Source organism: Epinephelus moara, chromosome 23, assembly GCF_006386435.1.
Source record: "Epinephelus moara isolate mb chromosome 23, YSFRI_EMoa_1.0, whole genome shotgun sequence".
NCBI lineage: Eukaryota > Metazoa > Chordata > Actinopteri > Perciformes > Serranidae > Epinephelus > Epinephelus moara.
This window is the reverse complement of record NC_065528.1, coordinates 4,323,392-4,345,824: the sequence shown is the minus strand read 5'-3', so window position 1 is coordinate 4,345,824 and position 22,433 is coordinate 4,323,392. Positions and strand designations below refer to the sequence as shown.

At 38.4% G+C, this 22,433-nt stretch overlaps 1 protein-coding gene across 3 annotated transcripts in view; it reads right to left on the bottom strand.

The window, feature by feature from the left end:
* Positions 1 to 1,303: 1,303 nt before the first annotated feature.
* arhgef39 (Rho guanine nucleotide exchange factor (GEF) 39) overlaps positions 1,304 to 22,433 on the bottom strand; it is a 95,961-nt gene continuing 74,831 nt past the window's right edge. Inside the window, exons 8-12 of one of the 3 annotated variants that reach the window (XM_050036709.1) lie at positions 21,814 to 22,043; positions 14,032 to 14,120; positions 7,624 to 7,762; positions 6,119 to 6,216; positions 1,304 to 4,274 (exon numbers count right to left, since the gene is read on the bottom strand). In XM_050036709.1, coding sequence (XP_049892666.1) covers positions 4,235 to 4,274; positions 6,119 to 6,216; positions 7,624 to 7,762; positions 14,032 to 14,120; positions 21,814 to 22,043 — 596 coding nt within the window. In that variant the 3' untranslated portion in view covers positions 1,304 to 4,234. The remainder of the gene's footprint in view (positions 4,275 to 6,118; positions 6,217 to 7,623; positions 7,763 to 14,031; positions 14,121 to 21,813; positions 22,044 to 22,433) is intronic. The other 2 variants (XM_050036710.1, XM_050036711.1) reach the window with 2 other exon arrangements.

The window sequence follows — 22,433 nt, the reverse complement described above, 5'->3', positions numbered from 1 at the left end:
GGTAAAGCCCTAACAAGCTAATTAAGGTCTGAGACCCTGGTAAAAGTTGTCTGAGAGCTCAAATGTCTTGGTCAGTCCAAACTTTTACATGGTGCTTCTTTCATTTTTTCACTCTATTGTACAAAACAAAAATAATACACTAATCTTGCTTAAAATGTTGAAAAGCATGTTTCATCTTCATGCCCTTTGGAGATCAGTTCATCTTCTACTTACTTACCTTTTCGCAGTAAACAAAATTTTGACCAGGGGTGCCCAAACTGTTGCAACTGTACATGCTGTCTTACATTCATTAACGCTCTTTAGAATGAACTTTTATTTTTAATGAAAATATTGTTGTAATGTTTGTGTCTGAATAAGCACAGTGTGACCTGGGCAAAACTAGTGTTCCAATAGCAACTGTCTCTGCTGTCCAGTAGGAATATTGTATAGTACATGGTCTCAGTACACACCACTTGTTACAGGTGAGTTGTCTTTGCCTCCATCTTGTGATAATAAAGCAGTACTGCAGTGACTGAGCTGCTGAGTTGTACAGAAATTTAGACTGCAGATAATGTGATCACCCACCATCTGTCTCTAGTAACCTAATCACCCTCTCTGCTCTGCAGTCTACATACAGAAGTGATGACAATGTAAAATGTCTTTGTCGGCATTACACCGGCCTGCTACTGGAGGACTACTGATCCAGTTACAATTTAACATCAGACATCTTTAGATTTGTGAACCCTGCTCGTTTAACCCCAAATTTTTCTATCCAAATCATCTGTCACTGATAACCCTTTGACATAATCAATCATATGTTTATAAAATTTTCATGGAAAAGTAGGCCAAACTGGTTTTATTTTCTTTACCCACTCAGGGACGTCTGTCTCTTCATTTTTCTTTTGCTGATACGTTAACTGCATCTAATCATAATATATAATGAATGGTTTAATATATTTATCTATTTTCCATTTTGGTTCTTTTATCATGTTTTGGTTTTGTAGCACCTTTATAAAAACTGTGTCCTCCTGCCACAGCTCAGCACAGAAACAGTGCCCAGGAAAAAGCAAAGGGGGAATCTGATACTAAAACTAACTTTGGAAGAAAATTACTCGATTTGACAGAGACTGCTGAAGCCTCAGAGTGACTTCAGATAATCTTTGAAATATATCATGGCAAAGAAAGAACTGTGGAGTTTGATAGATGACAGATAGCTGCATATGAATGCAGAATCTGTAGGCAACGGTTCATGCTGAAGTGATAACCACTTCTATGTCCCCACTGCATGCTTGGTGCATCCAAGAGCTGACACATACACATAGACTTCTTTAAGAGTTTTATTGGGAAATTTAAATGATTTCCATCTCCATTCATAATTTATAACCAGTGTAACAGCTTCAGGTAGCAAAAATAGAATAAAATGATTTGTAAGATACATACAAAGCTTAAAAATGGGCAAACAGTGCTAATAAAATATATGTAGTATTTTGCAGGTGAGAAGCAAATATTTGTTGATTAGTAAATAAAGAATATGTTTACAGGATACAATGTAGGAGAAAAGACATGATGTAATGCATATAGCATATAGAACTTTACATCTGTTAACCAGGTTTTCTTGCCTGGATACAGATACTTCACAGAAATCAGTCATTATACTGCAGAATATGGTGCAGCTCATTAAATGCACACATCCCATTGATAATAATAATAATAATAATAATAATTCCCCACAGTGTCTCCCATGTAAAAGCTATGAATAACTAATCTATATATGCCAAACAAACACTAAACATTCTAAAAATTCCAAGAATTATACATTTGAACAGATGATCATGTTTCTGTGAGGCAATAAGGCTGTGTGAAGGAGCTAGTTAGAGCAGACACCACAAGGAAACTCACCCTGGACTCTATTTTCCCATGTTTTTGTGTCTGAGAGACTATTCGAGATTGCAGGTTTTTGAAACTGGCCCGGTATTGAGAGAGACCGCAGCAGTCAGCAGCGAAACAGGCTGCAATGTAATCTCTACAGGGAATTCTGCACCATCAGCTTATGTCCACTAAAAGTGCTTGTTTTTGTCACTGACAAGTTCAGATTGTTTCCTGTTGGGGGTCGCTGGGGGCTGGAGCCTATCCCAGCTGACATTGGGCGAGAGGCAGGGTGCACCCTGGACAGGTCGCCAGACTATCACAGGGCTGACACATAGAGACAGACAACCATTCACACTCACATTCACACCTATGTACAACTAAGAGTCACCAATTAACCTGCATGTCTTTGAGCTGCGGAAGGAAGCCTGAGAACCCGGGGTAAACCCATGCTAACACAGGGAGAACATACAAACTCAGCACAGAAGGGCTCCCCTAACCTGGACTTGAAGCAGAAACCCTCTTGCTGTGAGGCGACAATGCTAACCACTGCACCACCGTGCCGCCATACCACCATTGTTTTTCCTGGAATAAGTCACCTCTCGTTAGATTTCAGACTTCTCTTTGTGATCGTGACTTGGTCACAATAACAGATCAGCGAAAGGTATGAAGCAATGTTCAATTTCTCTGCAGAGATCCTTTCTGTAATGTTGTCAGTCACTCATAATAACAGTCTGATCCAGTCAGTGGGGAGAACAAACACTTTTAGTGGACAGTAAACTTAAATTAACTTGTTTTGCTGCTGTTGCTGCTGCTACAGCGCTCTCTCTTCATACTTGAGAATGTCAAAAACTCCATTAGTCACTTAGATACAAAAACCTGGAGAAATATCCCCAGAGTTTCCCTATAATGTGACGTGGTTGAGTCAGCAGCACTGACATGCTCATGTCATGGAAACACAATAGCATAGAAAACAGTGGGATAAACTCAGATGAAGACTGGCAGTGTTATAAAGAGGAGTGTACACTGAATGAGCAGTTATCCGACAGTGTGCTGAAACTGGACCAGTAGTGTGATTATTAATCAATTAGGGATCAGTTGGCTTAAATGTTGGACTCTGGCTGGCATGAAGCATCCAAATAAAGTTGGACAAATACATTCCCAGTCATATCAATGAAACATTATAATGACCAATATTAAATAAAAAAGAAGGCATCATGAAATATATAATCATATACGTATGAAATAAACAGTTTAATACCACTAAACTTATTGTGAAATATTATTTCATTATTCTAGTTTTTTTATATCTAACTTTGAAAAATGTCATTTGAAAAAAGAAGATAAATTTAACTCCAAAAAGACTAAAATTAAAGAGAAATAACATTTCATAATAATAATTTGAGTTTTAATCATTATTTATTCAAAATAAATGTTTGCTCCATATACTCTATAATTGCCTCTATTCATTCACAAGATGACTAATTTCACTAAGTTTAATACTATATAGTTTCATAATTTTTATTGAATGTATTTAATACTGGCCATGTTGTAGCTTCATACATGATTACCACTTAGATGTTGCAATAATTATTTCCAAGACTGACCCTGGTCATTGTGGTAAATACAATATGACATGAATGTAGCATGACTGCTGTAAATAAAGTTTCGGTGTGCCTCCGTCAGTGAGACGAGCTGATTTGACAGAATCAGATGTGTGACTGTTTCTGTTATGTGACTGGATATTTAGAGAGTGAAAGGCTTTACAGCTGTGAGGCCTACATTTTCGCTGCCCCGTTTTTTTTACACCGACTTTTTAAAAATAGGACCTCGTCCAAGCCCCATGGTCCACCTGGAATAAATATTATGCTGTTGTATGTAGAGTTTATTATGGAGCCTGTCTAAATAGACTGTATTTATTATCTCTCCCTTCTTTAGAGTCTGCCTGTAAATGCAGCCTGACTAAAAAGAATGGTGGAGAGGTGCATTCAGGTACCGACCGGGAAAAGGACTCCCAGAAGTGTACTCATAAACACTGCTGAATTGGTGTTAGAACATTTGAAGTGGAGACATGCAGCAGCAGCAGCAGCATACTACTCACAGTTAAACATTCATTCATCAGATATTTGGTCTTTAAAGCAGCACATCATGATAGTTTATATTGCACAGGATGAGCAGAAGCTAAAGCTGCTGTTAGTAATAATCCAAATCTCCTGACTCCCATAGTAATGTGTGTTAAACATGTGTCACCTTTGGGTAAACTGAATGGAACACAAAAGTCAGTCTGAAGTGAAACTCTCAGAAAGACTGTGCAGGATCCACCATCACCATCAGACTGAACTCCATTCAGACAGTCTGAAGAAGAAGAAGAAGAAGAAGAAGAAGTCCATCAAAGGATCACACAGCTGGAAGTGGACGTCTCTGCACTGCTGGACACACACACACACACACACACACACACACACACACACACACACACACACACACACACACACACACACACACACACAAAAAGATTTAAAATCACACTGAATCAGAAACAATCCACATTACTGTAAGACAGTCAACGGCCACTGCTCTGGAATCTAATCTCTGAATATCTGGTGCTGTCAGAACATCTCATAAATACTGTCAATATGCCGTCATCACAGTCAGTGTCTCCTGGTTAGAATTGTCAGTGTTCATGGTTTGGGAGGTTGTAACTCTGATTTAAACCAGTAAAAACCCTGAATAAAGCTGCTTCGTGTTCAAAACCAGTGTTTCTCTGATGCTGTTTGGCTTCCCATGGAGGGGCTGCTAGTCCAGCTCCCACTGATGTATGCTCACTGTTTTTTATGATAACATAAGATCCTGGGGCCGGTTGCATAAAGCAATTTAAGTTAAGATTTTCTTTTAAATCAAAACAAAACTAAACAAAAAAATCTGTTGTACAAAACATCCTTAAGTCTTCTCATTAAGGTTTCCTTAAGTTTTTCTCCTTATCTTGGTCTTACACTAAATGCAACATGGCTGAGTTTATGGCAATAAATGAGGAAAATGAAGGCATCCTGAGAAGAGTATTCCGCGACCGGGAGAACCCAATGGACACCCTTAATGATGAGCACTTGATTTTGTACTAAAAATTTGACCGGAGGTGAGTTTATGATTTGTGTCGATGTCTAAAGTTGGATCACTCAATTTCCCGAAGCTGCACTCTTCCAGCCCTGTTACAACTAATGATTACTCTGCGGTTAAATGCAACAGCATCTTCCCCATCAGTTACTGGCGAGGCATTTCATGTACGTAAAACATTGGTGTACTGCGTCACCGAGTTTCAAACGCTTTCACCCTTAAGTAATTTACTCAGGTAAGGAAAAACTAAACTACTCCTACTCCTTACCTGAGTAAACTACTTAATGGTGCTGCGCAGAATCTCTGAAAAGGTATCCTTAGTCGAGGAAAGAGATTAAGGTATTTACTGCTCTGAAAAAGATTTTACAGCATGGAGACCATTTGTTTGCTTGCACTTGCGCTTACCTGTTATTGCTATCTCATTCTTTTCTTGGTGTCACTAGGTCACTACGGTGTTCAGCAGATGAAAGCGTTTGAAACTCGGTGAATGACGCAGTACACCGATGTTTTATGTACATGAAATGCCTTGCCAAAGCATAGTTTAAAAAAAAAATAAAAAAAGATCTATCAAGTGTATCATAAAAACATGGCTCAGTACTGGTTAAAAAGCCAATTTATGAGTGCACCTCGCAGACAAAACAAACCTGACGCACGCGTGGACATGACATGGACCGTGTCCTTGATTAAAATGACAGATTTCTCTGGCTTTGAACATTGTTGGAAATACTTGGGATAATGTAAGTGCATGAGTCAACAAAACATATAAATTTGGTCTAGTTGTTTTAAGACATTTAAATGTGGGAAAATTACATATTTTATTGTTAAAGATCACAAATACTCTGCTTTTAATGACAGTTTGTGTCTGATATGGTTTTCCCTAAAAAAGCTCAAAATGAAACTACTCCTCAATCACTCGTTAAAAAATGGATTAATATGTAAATATATTTCATCTTAAAAGACGTCTCCTACTTCTCCACCCAGTATAGCTGCAAGTTTCAGGTTTACACACTACATTTATGTTAGTCGAAAACTGGGCCAAGATTGGCTCCAATCTAGTTGTGATGTAACAAAATCATCTCAGACATTTTTGAATGGAATGGGACTTTAAGCTTTCTGGCAGAGCAGGAACCTAAGACCATTAAATCAACTCATATGATCCCACCTTTGCTCTGGAGCATCAGTCTGCTTTATCCTCTTGGGGGCGCTGCTCTCCCACTCAACTGGAGGCATCTGAGCGTGCTCACTGCTCTCAGCATTCACCTGATGAGAAGAGCAGAGGCACTTTTCACTCTGATGGCAGATTAGATGGAACGTGGCTCTATGATGAGGATTAAAGCCTCTGAAAACCTGGTTTCAAATTTGAAAATAAAATATCTCTGACTTAATTATAGACAATCAGAATTAAAGTTTGGAAATGAATGTGCTTAGATATTCATTCGGAGTTTAAATCTAATCTGCTGCATCTTGACAGTGGTCCGGCACCACAAGTGAAACAAACAGCTGCGATCACATTTGATTCTAATGTTGCTAAATCCTAATTGGTGTATGGTGACATCAGCTTTTGCCAACTGAGCCCTGCTCACTACAGACCAGAGGAAAGAGCTCTGACACAAGACAAAATACTCTCCAATAAAATAACTAGACTCATAACTTCAACAGAGACGTTTGTGTTGATGTAGGACTCCATCAGAATAAGAAGCTAACTGAGAAAAGTTGGTTTTAAATCTTAGAAGGACTTGCACAATGGGCTTTTGTCATTATTCAGACCAGCAAAACCTTATCATCACCTTATAAAGTTGTTATGGTGAACCTATAACCTTATGTTATAAGCAGCAATGTGTTAGCACATCCAGCACACACAGAGCAACATTATCATAGCAAGTTACTCACACAAATACAACAGCTGGAGTTATTTTTGGAGTATTTTGCAACTAGTGAAAATTCACCCTCAACAGCTGCGCTAACTAGGGATGCACGATAATATCGGCATGTCATCGGTATCGGCCAGTATTGGCTTTAAAATGAACGATTACAATCGATTAACATGTTTTTTCTTACTCTTCACAATGAATGAATATTACATACACTGAAAAGTATTGTATTTCATGTCTCCATCTGCTGGTGGGCTGTCATGATAAGAGTATACGATGTTAATTCCACTACAGAAGAGACTTACTGAAATTGAGAACCAAAACAATGAGCTAAACGAGGCTAAAACATTGTGTAGAGCTGAGAGGGACTTTGGTGTTGGTGATTATTCTCTGTGGTTTCATCACTACGAGCGAGTCCTTTCACATTACACATAGTTATGTCATCCATTGCTAATACAAAAAGTTTGATTAGTGCAGCTTTAACTGTTGTAGGAACAACCGTCAAGTTCAGTTCAGTCTTCATCAGGGTTCGACATTATGGACTAATATTTGTGCCAGCAGAAATTATTCTATAGTTACATTTTATGAATTTGTAAGGTATTCAATTTGATTAATAATTAAGTAATATTAAAAAAACAACAAACAACATTTTAAATTCAGTACTTCATATTCATCTTTCTGAGATATGACATCAAGGAACTTGTGTGATTTATGACTGTTTTCAGACATACAATGTCATCTCAGGAAGTTTAAACTGAGGTCTATGCATGTTTGTCACTGTGTGCGTGTAACTCACCATGTTTCTCTTCCTGCTGGGGTTACCACTACTGCTGCTGCTGCTGCTTGGCATGTTGTGGCTGTCGGCTGCTGATCGGAGGGGTCTCCGGCACAACTCATCTCTTTGATGGATGACTGTCTGCTTACACTGCAGCTTCCTGTAAACACAACACACACTCAGTTATCAGTCTATCCAGTTCTTTTGTTCAATACCACTGTTCACAAAGACATACACACTGACAAAAATAAAAAGCCTTCTTAAATATGAGTCTCAAGGGAATCACACATTTATAGGTGTACAGTTAATATAAAGTTGTTGGTGCTCTCTGATGGAAAGATTGTGTAATGTACACACACTGTTTCTAAATGACCTCAAACATACACATTCTTTGGCATTTCTCTACTGATACAGTAGTTGTTACTACTACTACTACAACTACTACTCCTCCTCTACTGACAGTTATCTGACAGACAGCAAAAAATGTTGCACATTTCTGATCCGTTGTTAGCTTGTTTGCTGTATAACAGGAATGCCACTGTCACACTTGACGTCCCACTGAGTCCCATTCAACTTTAAATCTTTATATGGAATGGTAAAAAATAAAATAAAATAAATAAAAAAACAGAATATTCACATTAACCAACTGAATATGATTCCCGTGACATACAGTAAGTCTGAGTTGGGTACAGCCCTAAGGTTTTGAAATTTCATGTTTGTTTGTTTGTACCACCAATCTACACCCACCAACTGTATCACCGCACAGAGGGAAGTTTGCATCTGCTCATGGATGACAGGCTTGTGCTTGTGACAGTATAACGTGTAAACATTAATGGCGTCCTCCTTGGCTGACCTGTAATGTTAGCTAGCTCAGTGGTGCTAGGTGAGCTGATACGATTGGCGGGTGTAGTTCAGTAGAAAGGAAATAGTTCCCTACATGAAACTGCTCACAATAAGTGTGTGGATTATCTTAAGTAACCAGGTCATGATTTCTGGAAAGAGGCATTGCTGTTGAGTTTCTCAAATGTATTTTTTTGGCACTTTGAGCACCACAAACTGAGTGCCATCTAGTTCCATTAGAGAGAAGGCAGGCCGATATCTCCAACACTTGACAACTCACACCAAAACAATCCAAACCAGGGGTCTTTAACATTTCCAGGCCAAAGACCCTTTAGCTGAAAGTGACACAGAGACACAAAAACACAGACCAACTTCTCTACTAAGTATCTGATCCCCGCTCTGTCTCTCTTTCACACTTGGAATTATAATACAGCTAACTGGCCAATGTGTTTTGATAGTATGTAACTGTTAGCTAATTAGTTCACCACGCTGTTATGGCTAGGGGGCCGCACAGTGATTTTAGTGTTAGCTAGCTAACATGTTTGCACAAGAATTTATGGGTAACAGTTAGTCTATCATCAATGTGCTGTAAATTATTTAATTTACTTAAATTCGTTTTTTCATTAATAGGCTGATTTATTTTTGCTAACAATATGTTTGATTCACGTTAATGTGTATTTTAGTACATTGTTTAATTAAAGAAAAAACAACTAATAAAACTTAAATTAAATCATAAAGTGAATTACCAAACAATAATTTCGTTCTTATGCTGCAGTAAAGCAGGATTTATACTTGTGCATCAGTGTTTACTTGTGCAGCCGTGTGTCTGTGTTACATTGCTGTAGCGATCAGCGGTGGGATTTCTGTGAAGTGCTGTAAAGTTGAGTTGATTTAAAACACACATTAAACATGGCTTCACAGTGAGAATTTCATTATAATTTGCAGGATTCACAGACAAAGCACTTGTTTTTGACACATTTACCCCACAAATACAACATTGTAATGTTATTAGCACAAGCCTATGGCATTTTACATTGTATAAATTAGCGTAGTGACTAGTGGAGATTTCCTCTACTCATATGAAGCCAGGATAAATCACACACAAGACATAAAATGCTATTTTGTGGAACGTTTATTGTCTTCACAATATATTCTTTCTTCTCTGTAAATTAAAAGTAAATAAAAGCTTTGTTTCTACTGAGGGAAATGGTTTCAGCTTACAAAAAACAGACAGGGGGTCTGTGTCGTCGCAATGTGTAGTTACATTTCTGTGGAGGTGCACATCAGGCTATGGCATAGGTTACGACGTAGGCTCTACGTCGACGCAAAGCCACAGAAGTATAAATCCCAGAGGGGTTGCAGACTCCCCATTGAGAACCCAGGATCAAGACTAATAACCAGCACTACAGGTAAGAGGAAAAATATGTATTTTTGATTTTCAGGTGAACTATCCCTTTAAAGTAGAGTGTGTTTGGTAACATTAATGGCTGACCTAAATTCTACTCCACAAATTTAAACTAAATCTACATTATGCTTCACTTGACAGTAGGATATCTGTTAAAAATAATATCAGCACATTTGTCAATATCAGTAAAAATCACAATATGGCAAATGTAGTCAGTTGAATCAGATTTGGCTGTTCAATACAAATTTTTGACTATTTATTCCGTTTTTCCCCATGTAGAGTTTGAGAGATTGAACAGGGCTCAGTGGGACATTCAGTGTGACAGTGACATTCATGTAATAGAATAAACAGGCTATCTGTGCTAATGACAGATCGCAAATGTGCTACAAAATTTTTGCCGACACTAGATATAAAACAAAAGCCAGAGACTGTATAGTGCCACCACTTCTAAATCGAAGACAGAAGATTATCTCGAAGCCTTATGGGTCAAAGAAAATCTAAACCGAGGACAAAGGACAAAAGTGTTAATGACAAAAGAGTGAAAAAATTGAATTTCCCCTCAGGGGGATGAATAAAAGTAAATAAAAAATAAAAATAAATAAAGAATACATGTTTTTGTATTACTCTGTCAAAAAAACTTTAATAAATACATTATATTGGCTTTGAGCCAAATAATTTTGCACAATGATAACATGGTTTCATATCACAACACATTATCTACTGAGAGTTAAAAATGTTAATATGTAAATGATCTCCAGCCGTACATATATTATAAATGTATCTTATGAGATCAGCCTGTGAAGGCGGAGAGGGTCAGAGTTCTGCAGATGAAAAGGTAAGTAAGAGTTAAACTGTCTTTAGCCTTCACTACATCCCTGGTGGTCAGCCCTCAGCCTACCTCACCGTACACTTACTGTCACCAAGCATTGATCTACACACTAATTAAGTCCCTTGGCTAGGAGTTTTGTGTGTATATGTGTGTGTGTGTGGGGGTATCAATAAGATTTTTTCAACAAAGGGAAGCACTGCAAAGAAGAAAAAAAACTATCAAGAGTTAAAGAGTAAAACTTTTCTTAAAGTTACCTCTGCAGTCACAGACAGAAGACAGCAGGTAGTGATGTGAGGAGGAGTGTATGTGTGTGTAAAGTGGGTATTTTGCCTGGAAACATGGCTACCAATCTGATATGGCTTGGCCACAGAAAACAATACATTTTTTATAATCATTGAGAGCAACATTCAATAGATTCAGAGATGTCAGTCCAGGCAGTGTGTAGTCTTTGTTAAATCAATAATTTAGCTATGTGTAGACACACATACACACACACACACACACACACACACACACCCCTCAGCCCTGCTCTCCTCCCCAGTGGTGTGAGTGCTGCTGACCCCTGGTCCTCTCAGCCTGTCCTCTCCTCAGTCCTCCACCGCAGCTAATTACGCTCCCTGGAGTTTAGAGCCGTCAGCCTGCAGCCTCGGCCCCCATCTGCTGGGTGGTCTGAGCTCTTTGACAGCCTCCTCTCTCCCCTCTCTGACAAAGTGATAAACTAATTAGCCTGGCCGGGCACGCCGGGGTCGGGGCCTTCAGCATAGCTGGCCCCTCCACATAGCGGGGCTGACCCGGACCCTCCTCCGGGGAGCCGGGGCCAGGCGGGCTGGGAGTGGAGTTACTGAGGTCTGGCTGATCAATGATGAGAGGCTGTCTGAGAGACAGACAGGCCTGAGGTACAGTACCAGCCTGTGTCAAAGTTTTACTCTGAGTCATTCTTTACCCACTGAGAGTTAGGACAATCAAACCACTGTCCACACACTGCATACTGAGCCCCCCATCCATCTATTATCTCTGTTCAAACCACATACAGGCAGAGTTCTGAGCTACATGCTACTCATCAGACAACGAGAAACAGGATGACAGCATATCCAAACAATGAAAATATACACACAAACACGCACAGGTCACGATTCACATGATTAACACATGCTTCTTCATTACTATGAACACACACACTGTAGTCTATTTTCACTTTATCCCACATACACTCTTCTGCTGTAAAATGTAGATTAATCCGCCACTGAAAAAAAATCCCTGAATGACGCACTATTTCCTCCTGTTTATGGAGGATTTAAAATGCCTAAATAAAGCCAATAAAGTCAAGTGAAATACAACACACACCATTACATGTATTTCCTTAATGTATACATTTTCTGTGTAATGATTAAATAAAAAACATAGATTAAAAGAACAATTACTAAGGTGGCATTTAGGCATTTGAAATATTCTATACTTGAGAAAATTACTAAACCTTTAAAAAATCAACCATATACTTGTGAAATGTTTTTAAAAGAAAAGATACAAAAGACTGTATGTCACAATTCCAAAAACCTAGTTGTTGGTGGAATTTCTGTGCCACTGTGTTAAGTTTCTGTGAAATTCAGTAAAGTTCAATTCAACTAATACACCTAAAACACACATAACACATGGCTTAATAGCGACAACATCCAACAAAAGTACAAAATTCTGCTCCATTATAACTCACAAGGTTCACCAACAACTTGTCTTATACTAGATACATTTTCCCCACAAATACAGCATGCTAATGTTTTTAACATAAGCCTATGACGTATCCCACTGCTTACATTAGCCTAGCAACTATCTGACTTTTCCTCTACTCATATGAAGCTAGGATAAATTGGGAGATTTATTAGCTTTGTAATTTATTGTTTCTTATCTCTGAAATTAAAGTAAATTAAAACTTTGTTCCCACTGAGGGAAATGGCTTTCACACATAAAAATACGGGGAAAAACTCACCCTACAATTAATGTAATCTTACTGCTACAACAGTAATGTAAGGGGGACACGAGTGCAGAGCCAGGTCTAAAATTGTATTAAAGTACATTGTGCTACATCATAGATGTAAAAATGTATGTGGTTTTTGCTCTTTACAGCTACTGCAACTACTGTTTGGTGAATTAAAGTCAGGGCTTAGATATAAAGTTTCTAAACTGATTTCACAACCACTACAACTAAAAGAAAAACTGTCACAAGGTCATTTCAATTCAGCTTCTGTCATTTTTAGTGAGCTTGACATCTGCCCTTTTCTTAGGCAACACAATTAAGCTAATTTAACAAGCGTTCTGTTTAACTACATCACAAGTATCGTTGGTCCATTTAGCTAATTCTCAGCATTTTTTCATTTATATTAGGGATGCACTGACTGTGAAATTCCGGGCAGATGTATTTTTTGTTGTTGTGGTTTATTTTGTTGGTATTTATTTCCCTTTTTGTGCCAGGGAAACAAAGAAATCATTGAAAAAAACTGAAGTGTTTTGAAGTCATTCAGTTCTTCTTTACAATACTTTTGAACACATTCAGTCATACACATTAAACAACCTTTATAGTAACTCTTTCCTATGAAAAACATGGTTTTTATTAACTGCTCCAAGCACTTTTACAATATATAATAAATCAAAATTCCCTTTCTAATATATATTTTATATTGCTGTGAAATAACAACAAATTTCTCCTTCAAGCAGCTGTAAATTTTTCACGTTTCTCACCAAAAAATACATTTTACACGAATACATTGTAACACAATGTGAAAACATCACATATAACCTTCGCCCCATTATTATTTTTACAGAATAGAGCTTGAATGCATCATTATGTAACTCAATGCAACCTCTGTCAGTTAGTTTTGGCTGACTGCTTGCAGTGGTTAACTAGCTCTCCTCCTGCTGACGTCAACACTGATTCGTTGTTCACAGTGTAGCATTATCAGAGAGAGTTACTGATCGGCTCTTTTGATCAGCCTTGGAACTATTGGGTGTCTTATTTATAATTTGTGCTCGGCCCCAACTGCTTAAAGTGGAGATAGCAAATAAATTGCATATGGAGAGATATTATAGCAGCGGCGTGAGGGGAAACACTGGCTAGCATTCCCAAATCAAAACAACTCAACCCAATCAGGCTAGTGAACAGTACCAGCCTGACACATTGTCACATGAGCCAAGTAAGGTTATCATCTACTGCAAGAAATTCTTACCTTTAGGCATGTGGGCAGACAACAACTGACCTAATTTGTGACCTATTCGCCAAAGGTGACAAGTTTGCACTCCTCTACAAAAATAAACAGGGGGTCTGCATGGCTGCAACGTGTACTTATTGTGTGTAGCAGGTACATACCTGATAGCTGAGCTCAGGCTTTGGTACCAGTCATTGAGATCCTCCTGGTTGCAGGACATCAGCAGGAGTTTGGCCTTTGGGAAGGTTAACTGGAGGAAGAGGAGGTGTAGGAGACTAGTTTAGATGTTTGTTGGCAGTATGGATGTGTCTGAGGTTACGCTGAGTGTTTGGATAACTGTCATGGCCAAGTAACAGTGACATTAGCAGCACAGCTAAAACACAGGCTTCTTCATTCATTTCAGTGAGATTTTGTGTCCTTGCTCTACTTTTTCATCTTCCAGGTACACACTATGTTTGCCACTCAAACACATACAAACACATGCAGTAACAGAATACCTTACAGTGTGTGATTTGTGGCACTATGCTAATTCACTGTTTACCCTTATTAGGAGAAAGTCCCTGTTGCTGTGTGTTACATTGTAGCAGTTTTTACAGGGTAGAACATGAGTACAACACAGTGGCCTAAAAGGGCTTTGTGTTTCTTTTCACTTCTACCTGTATCCTGTAGTAACATGTTAAGTTTAATTCCTGTGATTCCTGACTGGATGGGTACTGGATGTCCATATTGCCTGAAATTTCTTCAGAAATATATTTTCGTGCACTATTTGGCTGTAATAGTCAGAAGTTTTTTGAACAGGAAGAGGCCTCCATACTGTTTCCTGTACTGTAAAAAGAGAGACTGAATAAACTGAGATCAAACAACTCGATCCCCAGTTCCTCCACTTTCCACATCAAACTATCTTTGAGCAAGATACTGAACCCCAAATTTCTCCCGATGGCTGTTCCATCTGTGTGAGAGGGTGTACAAAACTGAGTAGCAGATAGCACCTTGCATGGAAACCTCGGCCACCAGTGTATGAATGTTACTTGTAGTGTAAAAAGCGCTTTCAATGGTAAGAAGACTAGAAAGGCGTTACACAAGTCCATTTACTATTTACATCACCCATCAGCGGGAGAGTATATTGGTCCGATGTGGTGCTATGCATTCTGGTAGTTTTAAGTTTGTTTTCTTTTTACCTCTTGAGAAACATCAGATGCCAAAGTCCTTTCCCTCTCTTTCCTCTGGTCATGGATGTAGCAACAATTTCAAGTAGTCTTTCTACTGGACAAACAGCCCAGAATTATGAAAAGCCTATCTTCCCAGCAGTGAAATACTTAAGTGATTGTATATAAAGCATACACTGTCTACTGCTCCCACACCAGAGTTAGTTATACCTACCCTAAGACCAAGGTGTACTGTAGAAAGGTGACTCAAGAAATCTTTAGTTACAGCCTGAGGAGGCTTTCACATCAGGGCTGATCCGAGGACACTTAACCCTAAAGTACAGTTACTTTCCTTTCTGTGTACTGCACTTAGGCACATCTTTAGAATGATCAGCTTTAGGTTGTTTTTAGTAGTCTCGCATCTGTTAGTCATCAGAGGCCTCGCTACAGCAGGGCTGAAGCTGCAGTAACACTGTAACAACAGTAGAGGGCAGCCCAAATCAAGCAAAAACCTCCATCTGCCAGCTCCTCACTAAGTGCTGTTTTTCACAGGCGTCCATCGCCCTTGAAACACTGAAATCTGACAGTAAAGAAAACACAAGTCTATAAAGTACAAGAATCTGTTGCATATACAAGACACACTAGACTGCGTCGTGTATGCAGCTGGACAGAGACGTGTTCTCCACTCAGGTTTACACAGTGACAGGGTCCTCTTCCTTTGAGTCAACAGTAATTATCAACTCTCTCATTCACATTGCTAAAACCGGCCTCAGATTGTCAAACAAAGCAAAAGGAGTTGTCCGAACCCAAACAAAAGGGGCTTTTAGAGCCGCATAATTACACTGGGAAAGCTATTACAGGGGATCAAAATTAGGCCTCCACCATATTAAACGACCTTTCACATTTACCTGCGGCTGCAGCCTCTACACAGGAAGCCAGCTTGTTGAGAAGTGACATATCGATTATTTCCATGTGTTATTTGGACAGAACTTTACACTGGTACGGAGGAGTGTATAGCTCATCAAATATAATCATGTTTTTACACAGGGGGAGGAGAGGAGTGTCTCTCATTATACATTAAATAGATTAAGATTTCAAATGTACCATCATCAAAAGTATTATCTAATTACAGAGTTCAGTGAGTGGGGCCGAATTGAGTGCCGCATGGTATTAGGCACTCGCCACTTGGGGGACGGCGGTTGATTTATGCACAAATAGATTCCACTTCTATTGCAATGCGGTAATTAGGGATTTGTCAGGAAATCTGACCCTCTTAGGTAGAAATTACTTTGTATAATAAGAACGGCGGAGCATGGAGCCTCATCGCTGCACATAATTTAGCTTGATTATTTATACATCAAAGAGAATCTGTCAGGGATGTGGGAAAATATTCAAGCGGCAAGGGGATATTAGCGAGAGGAAGACTGCAGACGGAGAGAGAGGAGAGAATAAGGAAGGTCGACAGATGGAGGGAGAGGAGGAGACAGGAGATGAAGAGGAAAACGTGGGGCGAGCCGCAAATAAAAGCCGGCTCGACAAACATGTGTGACCAAAAAAAAAAAAAAAAAAAAAAAAAAAAACGGAAATTTTAATAAAAGCTATTTTTTTCACCTAAACTTTGCATATAGATTGCCATGGCATTTACAGCTGTCAAATTTAATTTGGCTTTAATTCTTCATGGCCCTGGATGAGGAGGGCCCTGGAGTGCTGACAGCCCTTTTCCTTGAGCTCAGGTAGGGGCCCGGGATCAATAATGTGTCCTTATGAGAAATTACGTGTAATGCTATTGAGTATGCATTTGGGCCTCGGTGGGATAAGAGGCTAATGAAATGCCATTTCTGCCATTAGATAACGCGCAGCGCGGCTGGCGGAGAGCGGCGACAGGCTTGAGGAAGATGTATTTACTGGAGGGCCGGAAGAGATGGATCTGCAGCCTAATCTGATCCAGCAACTGAGAGATTCTGTTACAGCAGGCAGCCATCACTACACTCCCCGACTCTTAACACACACACACACACNACACACACACACACACACACACACACACACACACACACACACACACACACACACACACACACACACACTCCAAATAATACTGCTCTGACTAATCTCCCCATCTGCAGCCTTTTCATTAGTCCCTTGAAGGATGCTTTTAATTCACACTACCTTCAACAAATGAAGTCACATAAGCCTGGTCATGACGATACGTCACTATGAGTCCTGTACATTACCTGAATTCACCCTCTTATCTGTGTTTGTGGTAAACATCCTCACAGAATATTAAATCTGAATTTTACACACACTAATGATAAAATCCCCTTTTTTCTTCAGACACATCTGTTTGTTTGTGGATCATAATGACTGATTAGGCAGGTAAATCGGCTACATTTACACCAACAAGCTCTCACTAATCATTTTTAGGAATAGGCGTCAAACAACAATACTTTAATGTGTGGACCAAGATGTGTGTGTAGTACTAAAGGGTGTCAGAAAGTGGCATTAAATGTCTGGTAAAATGGAATTTATTTAGGGCTTAAACTAGAAGTAGACTGATTGATTAGTTTGTCAACAAAAAAATTAAAAAGTAATTTATCATAAAAAAAAATGCATTGCATGAGTATTCTAGTAAACTTAATATCTCAAGCAAATAACCAAAATGTAAAGCTGTTGATCCGACAAGTAGAAACACTTTAACACGTCACCTTGAGCTCATTTTATAAACCAAGCAATTAATCATTCATTTCAAAAATAACAGACAGATTAATCAATAACAAAAATAATTGTTAGTTGCAGCCAGAATTATATCCAGCTTTATTTCTTGTATGGTTGCTTGTGTCTACACAGCATTTACAATAAGAGAACTTAAACTTGTAATATATGTTGATATTTCTTGAGTCACTGAGGAGTTGATTCACACGAGATAAGTAAAATGACTTGTGATGGAATTTACTTTTTTTTTTTTTTCAAATTCTTAGGGGATTTAGAAAACAAAAAAGTTCTTATTGAACACATTAATGGCTGCCACAAAGAATTGTTTTAATTATCCCATTTTGAATCATTTAGTGTACAGATGCCTATCACAACTCATTGCAAAGAGTTTAAAGTCAGAGACACAAGTTCATTATTTCGTCAAAAGACAGAAAATTAATTGACAACAATTTTGGTAATTTGTTAATTATTGCAGTTGTCAATCAAATATGGAACATATGTAGATGTTGCTTTAGGTTGTTAGAACTTGTATTAGGGATTTTTCTCTTTATTGACATTGGACAAACTAATTTTTTTTTGATGATTTGAAAAATAGATGACAGGCTAATTGATGATTAAAATAATCATTAAGCGCAGCCCTGTTTGAAATGACTCCCACTGTGACCAACAGCTGGAAAAAAATATCAAAGGTAAAAATCTGGAGCATTTTCTGGATCCTAGAGCTGCAACAATTAATCCAATAGTTGTCAGTTATCTAATCAGCAACTCGTTTGATAATCAATTTTCAATCTTTTTTTATAAACGAAAAAAAGACAAAATTCTTTCCTGGTTCCTCTTGAGAACTGCATGTTTTTGGTTTGCTGACAAAACAAGACATGTGAGGATGTCATCTCAGGCTTTGGGAAACGTTGATCAAAGTTTTCGGACATTTTATAGACCTAACAACTAACCAATTAATTGAGAAAATAATTGACAGATTAATTGACTTTGGAAATAACCATTAATTGCAGCCCTGTTTCAGGAAAAAAAAACGTCTATCTGTGTTTCCCAAAGCCTGAGATGACATCCTCAAATGCCTTGCTCTATTCTGAAATGTGCTAAATTTCTCAGTTTGATATCACTTTTGTCCTCTTACTCGGGTCTTGGACCAGAATCAGTTATTGAATTACTAGTTTTATCAGGTCACTAACTGCCTCAGCCTTATTGTACACTGTGTGAATCAAGCTTAATGTCAAAAAGCATCAAATGTTGCCAACATGTTGGACAGACAGCAGAGTGAGCAGACAGTAGAGTAATCAGACCTCTACATAGCTGCTGTGCATCACAGGGAAGCACATTAGCAGCACAACATAAAGAGCTCTTTGAGCAAGAGCGAATCTGCTGAAATGAATATTGATACCATGCAGCATTGGCACTAAACGCTCGCTGCATAAACGCTTTCGTTACTCACTCAATGACGCGCGACTTGTTCCTTTGAATGTTTCATGACAGCAGCTACATCATTTAGACACAATTTGTCAGCCAGCAGCTGTACTGAGACCTGGGAGACGGATCAGACTGAGAGGAGAGACACATTAAAAGTTCAACTTTTGGGGCTACTTCAACAAGGGTTTGAAGTGATTAGGGAGAGGAAGAGGCGAGGGAACGCAGGTCTCCTCTGACAAGCAGAACTAAATGACATTTTCATTCAGTGCGGCTGGAAAACATTCAGGGAACCTGTGTTTGGCAGATTCTACAACAGCAACCGTCAGGGCCATAAGTAAGACAAATTAAAGCAACATACATCAAAAGAGGAAATTAAATAATGCCTCTGCTAAGGACTCACTCGTGTGTATTCAAACCAATGAACAGATGTCTTCCCCACCTGCTGCCCAACAAACTCTCTTTTCTTTTTAACATTCAACTTTTCCCAATTTTCTGCACTTAAATTACACATCCTATGTTGACTGCTGTAAATGGCCCTCGTGTTAGAAACATATAAAGAGAATATGCTCAATAAACTGAAGGCTCAGTAACAGTCAATGACTTGACTTTAAGAATCTGTTATGGTAACTAAATTGATTATTTGATTAGTTGTCACCTATTAAATCACCAACTAATTTGATGACTGATTAATTGGTTTGAGTAGATTTTTCAGAGGGTCATAATTCTCTGCTTCCTATGGAGCCCCTAAAGTCCCAAAAGGTTATATTATTCATTTGTATGCACCAAGTTAATTATCTTGTTGGAACAAGTTAACTTGTGATAATAATTAAGTTGTTCATACAAGATAACGTGTTCCCACAAGATAATAACTTGTTCTCACAAAGTAACTAACTTGTGTGCGCAGCATAACTTGTTCCCACAAGATAATTAACTTGTGTGCTAAACATAAATCGTTCCCATGACATATTGAACTTTTCCCACATAATTAACTTGTTAATACAAGATAATAACCTGTTCCCACAAGATCATTTTGTTACCACAATACAACTTGTTCCCACTAGATAATCAACATGTGTGCAGCAGAACTTAACATACAGAACTCGTTCCCACATAATTAACCCGTTCCCTCAAGATAATAACTTGTTCCCAAAACATTACTTGTTTCCACCAAACAATCAACTTGTGTGCATGACAAAATTCATTACCCAAACATGTTGAACTTGTTCCCACATAATTCACTTGTTCCCACGAGATAGTAACTTGTTTCTACAAGAAAATTAACTTGTTTACATAAGATAATAATTTGTTCCCACATAACAGCTTGTTCCCACGAGATTAACAACTTATGAGCACAAAATGATAACTTGTGTACACAGGATAACTAACCTGTTCCCACAAGATAATTAACTTGTACCCACAAGTTAATTATCTTGTTCCCACAAGATAATTAACTTGTTCCCACAAGATTAACTTCTGTGCACAAAAGAATAACTTATGTACACAAGATAACTAACTTGTTCCCACTAGATAAATAACTTGTTCCTACAAAATAATTAACTTGTGTGCACATACCTTGTTCCCTCAAGTTAATGTGTTGTTCCCATAAAATAACTAACTTGTGTGCACAACATAACTTGTTCCCACAAGATAACGTGCTCCCATAAAATAATTAACTTGTGTGCACAAGATAACTTGTTCCCACAAGATAAATAACTTCTTCCCACATAATGACTTCTTCCCACAAGATAATTTGTGTGCACAAGATAGAACAAAAAAACCTTTTGGGCTCCATCTTCTTAAAATAAAAAAGAATATTTTCTGGTTTCTTTTGTCTTCTAAGACAGTAAACTGAATATTGTTAGCTTATGGACAAAACAAGAAATTTGATGTCATCATCTTGGGCTTAGGGAAACACTGACTGACTTTTCTTCTTCTTTTTTTAAAAAAAAACATTTTCTGACAGAACAAGCAACTAATTCATTAACGGCAAATAAAACATGCATTCTGTATAAACGTAAAATACCTACAAACAAGTACACTATCAATAACTCAACAAATTCATTTTGTTACATTAAATAATTTAAAATACAATTCCAGTGAAATGTAATAAAAAGGCTATATATAAATACTGAACAGCACTGACATATCTTCATGAGATCAGAGATTTCACTGCTGATTTTATTTAATTGCGTTATGTTTATTATTGGACAGACAAAGACTAGAGAGTTCTAAAATATTCTACAGTAAATAATTCATTAAATACTTCATAGGATGAGATTATTTAAGTGTGATTGTGAACAAAAATGATAAGTTTATTAAACGTACATTGAAAAAGATATAGGTGACTGAAACAGAGGGACATGCAGGAAAAAATACACAGTCCTCATTCTGTGTAAAAATATGCCATCAAATTCAGCTGATGCTAAGATAAAGCATATATTGAATAAACAAGAATAAAATGTTTCCTGCTGTTCCTCCTTCTTCTGTATAGGTCTTTCTTCTTATGTGTTTTTTCAGTTGCTTTTCATAAGTAAGTAAATCAGTTTCAGTCTGTTTTCCACTCTGACTGAGCTGAACACGATCTAATACAATATTCCAGAAGCTCCCTGATCCCTCTACTGTTTTGGAAAGGAACTGAACAATTGCGTGAACAATACTCACACTGAGCAGGCCTCCCTGGCTCCTGGTGTGGCCAAACACCTTCTCTACAGTGCAGTCCTGCAGGGGGTAGGCGTGCTGGCCGGCGAACTTGTCTCTGTTGGTGTATTCTAGCGGGCCGCAGCGCTTGGCCTGCAGCAGCATGTCAGAGAACAGGAAGAACATCTTGGGCTTAGCATCCGCACCTTTAGTAGGAACCACCTTCAGCCAGCCCTCGCGGATGTACCACCTCCCTGAGACAGGAGGGAGGAACAGAGAAAGACAGACACAATCATTATCTTCAGCTGCTCATCTGGGTTGCAGAGGAAGCTGATGGCTTTCCCAGCATGCACTGAGACACCTAGCACAGATTTTAATCCTGACAGAAAGACTGATGTTACTGTTTGTGCACACTGGCCATTTAATGTTTCCAATAGGGTTGGGTACCGTTCATAATTGAACCGATACGGTACTGGTACCGGTATCTGGAATTCGGTACCGGTACCAAACGGTACCTTATTTCGGTACTTTTTAACCCTATGGGCCCTAGGCCTTTCTGGGGTATTTTTACTGCCTTTACTTTTAAGCTCATATCACAGTCATTATAAAGGGTACATACACATGCTATATCTTGGTTTTTTTTT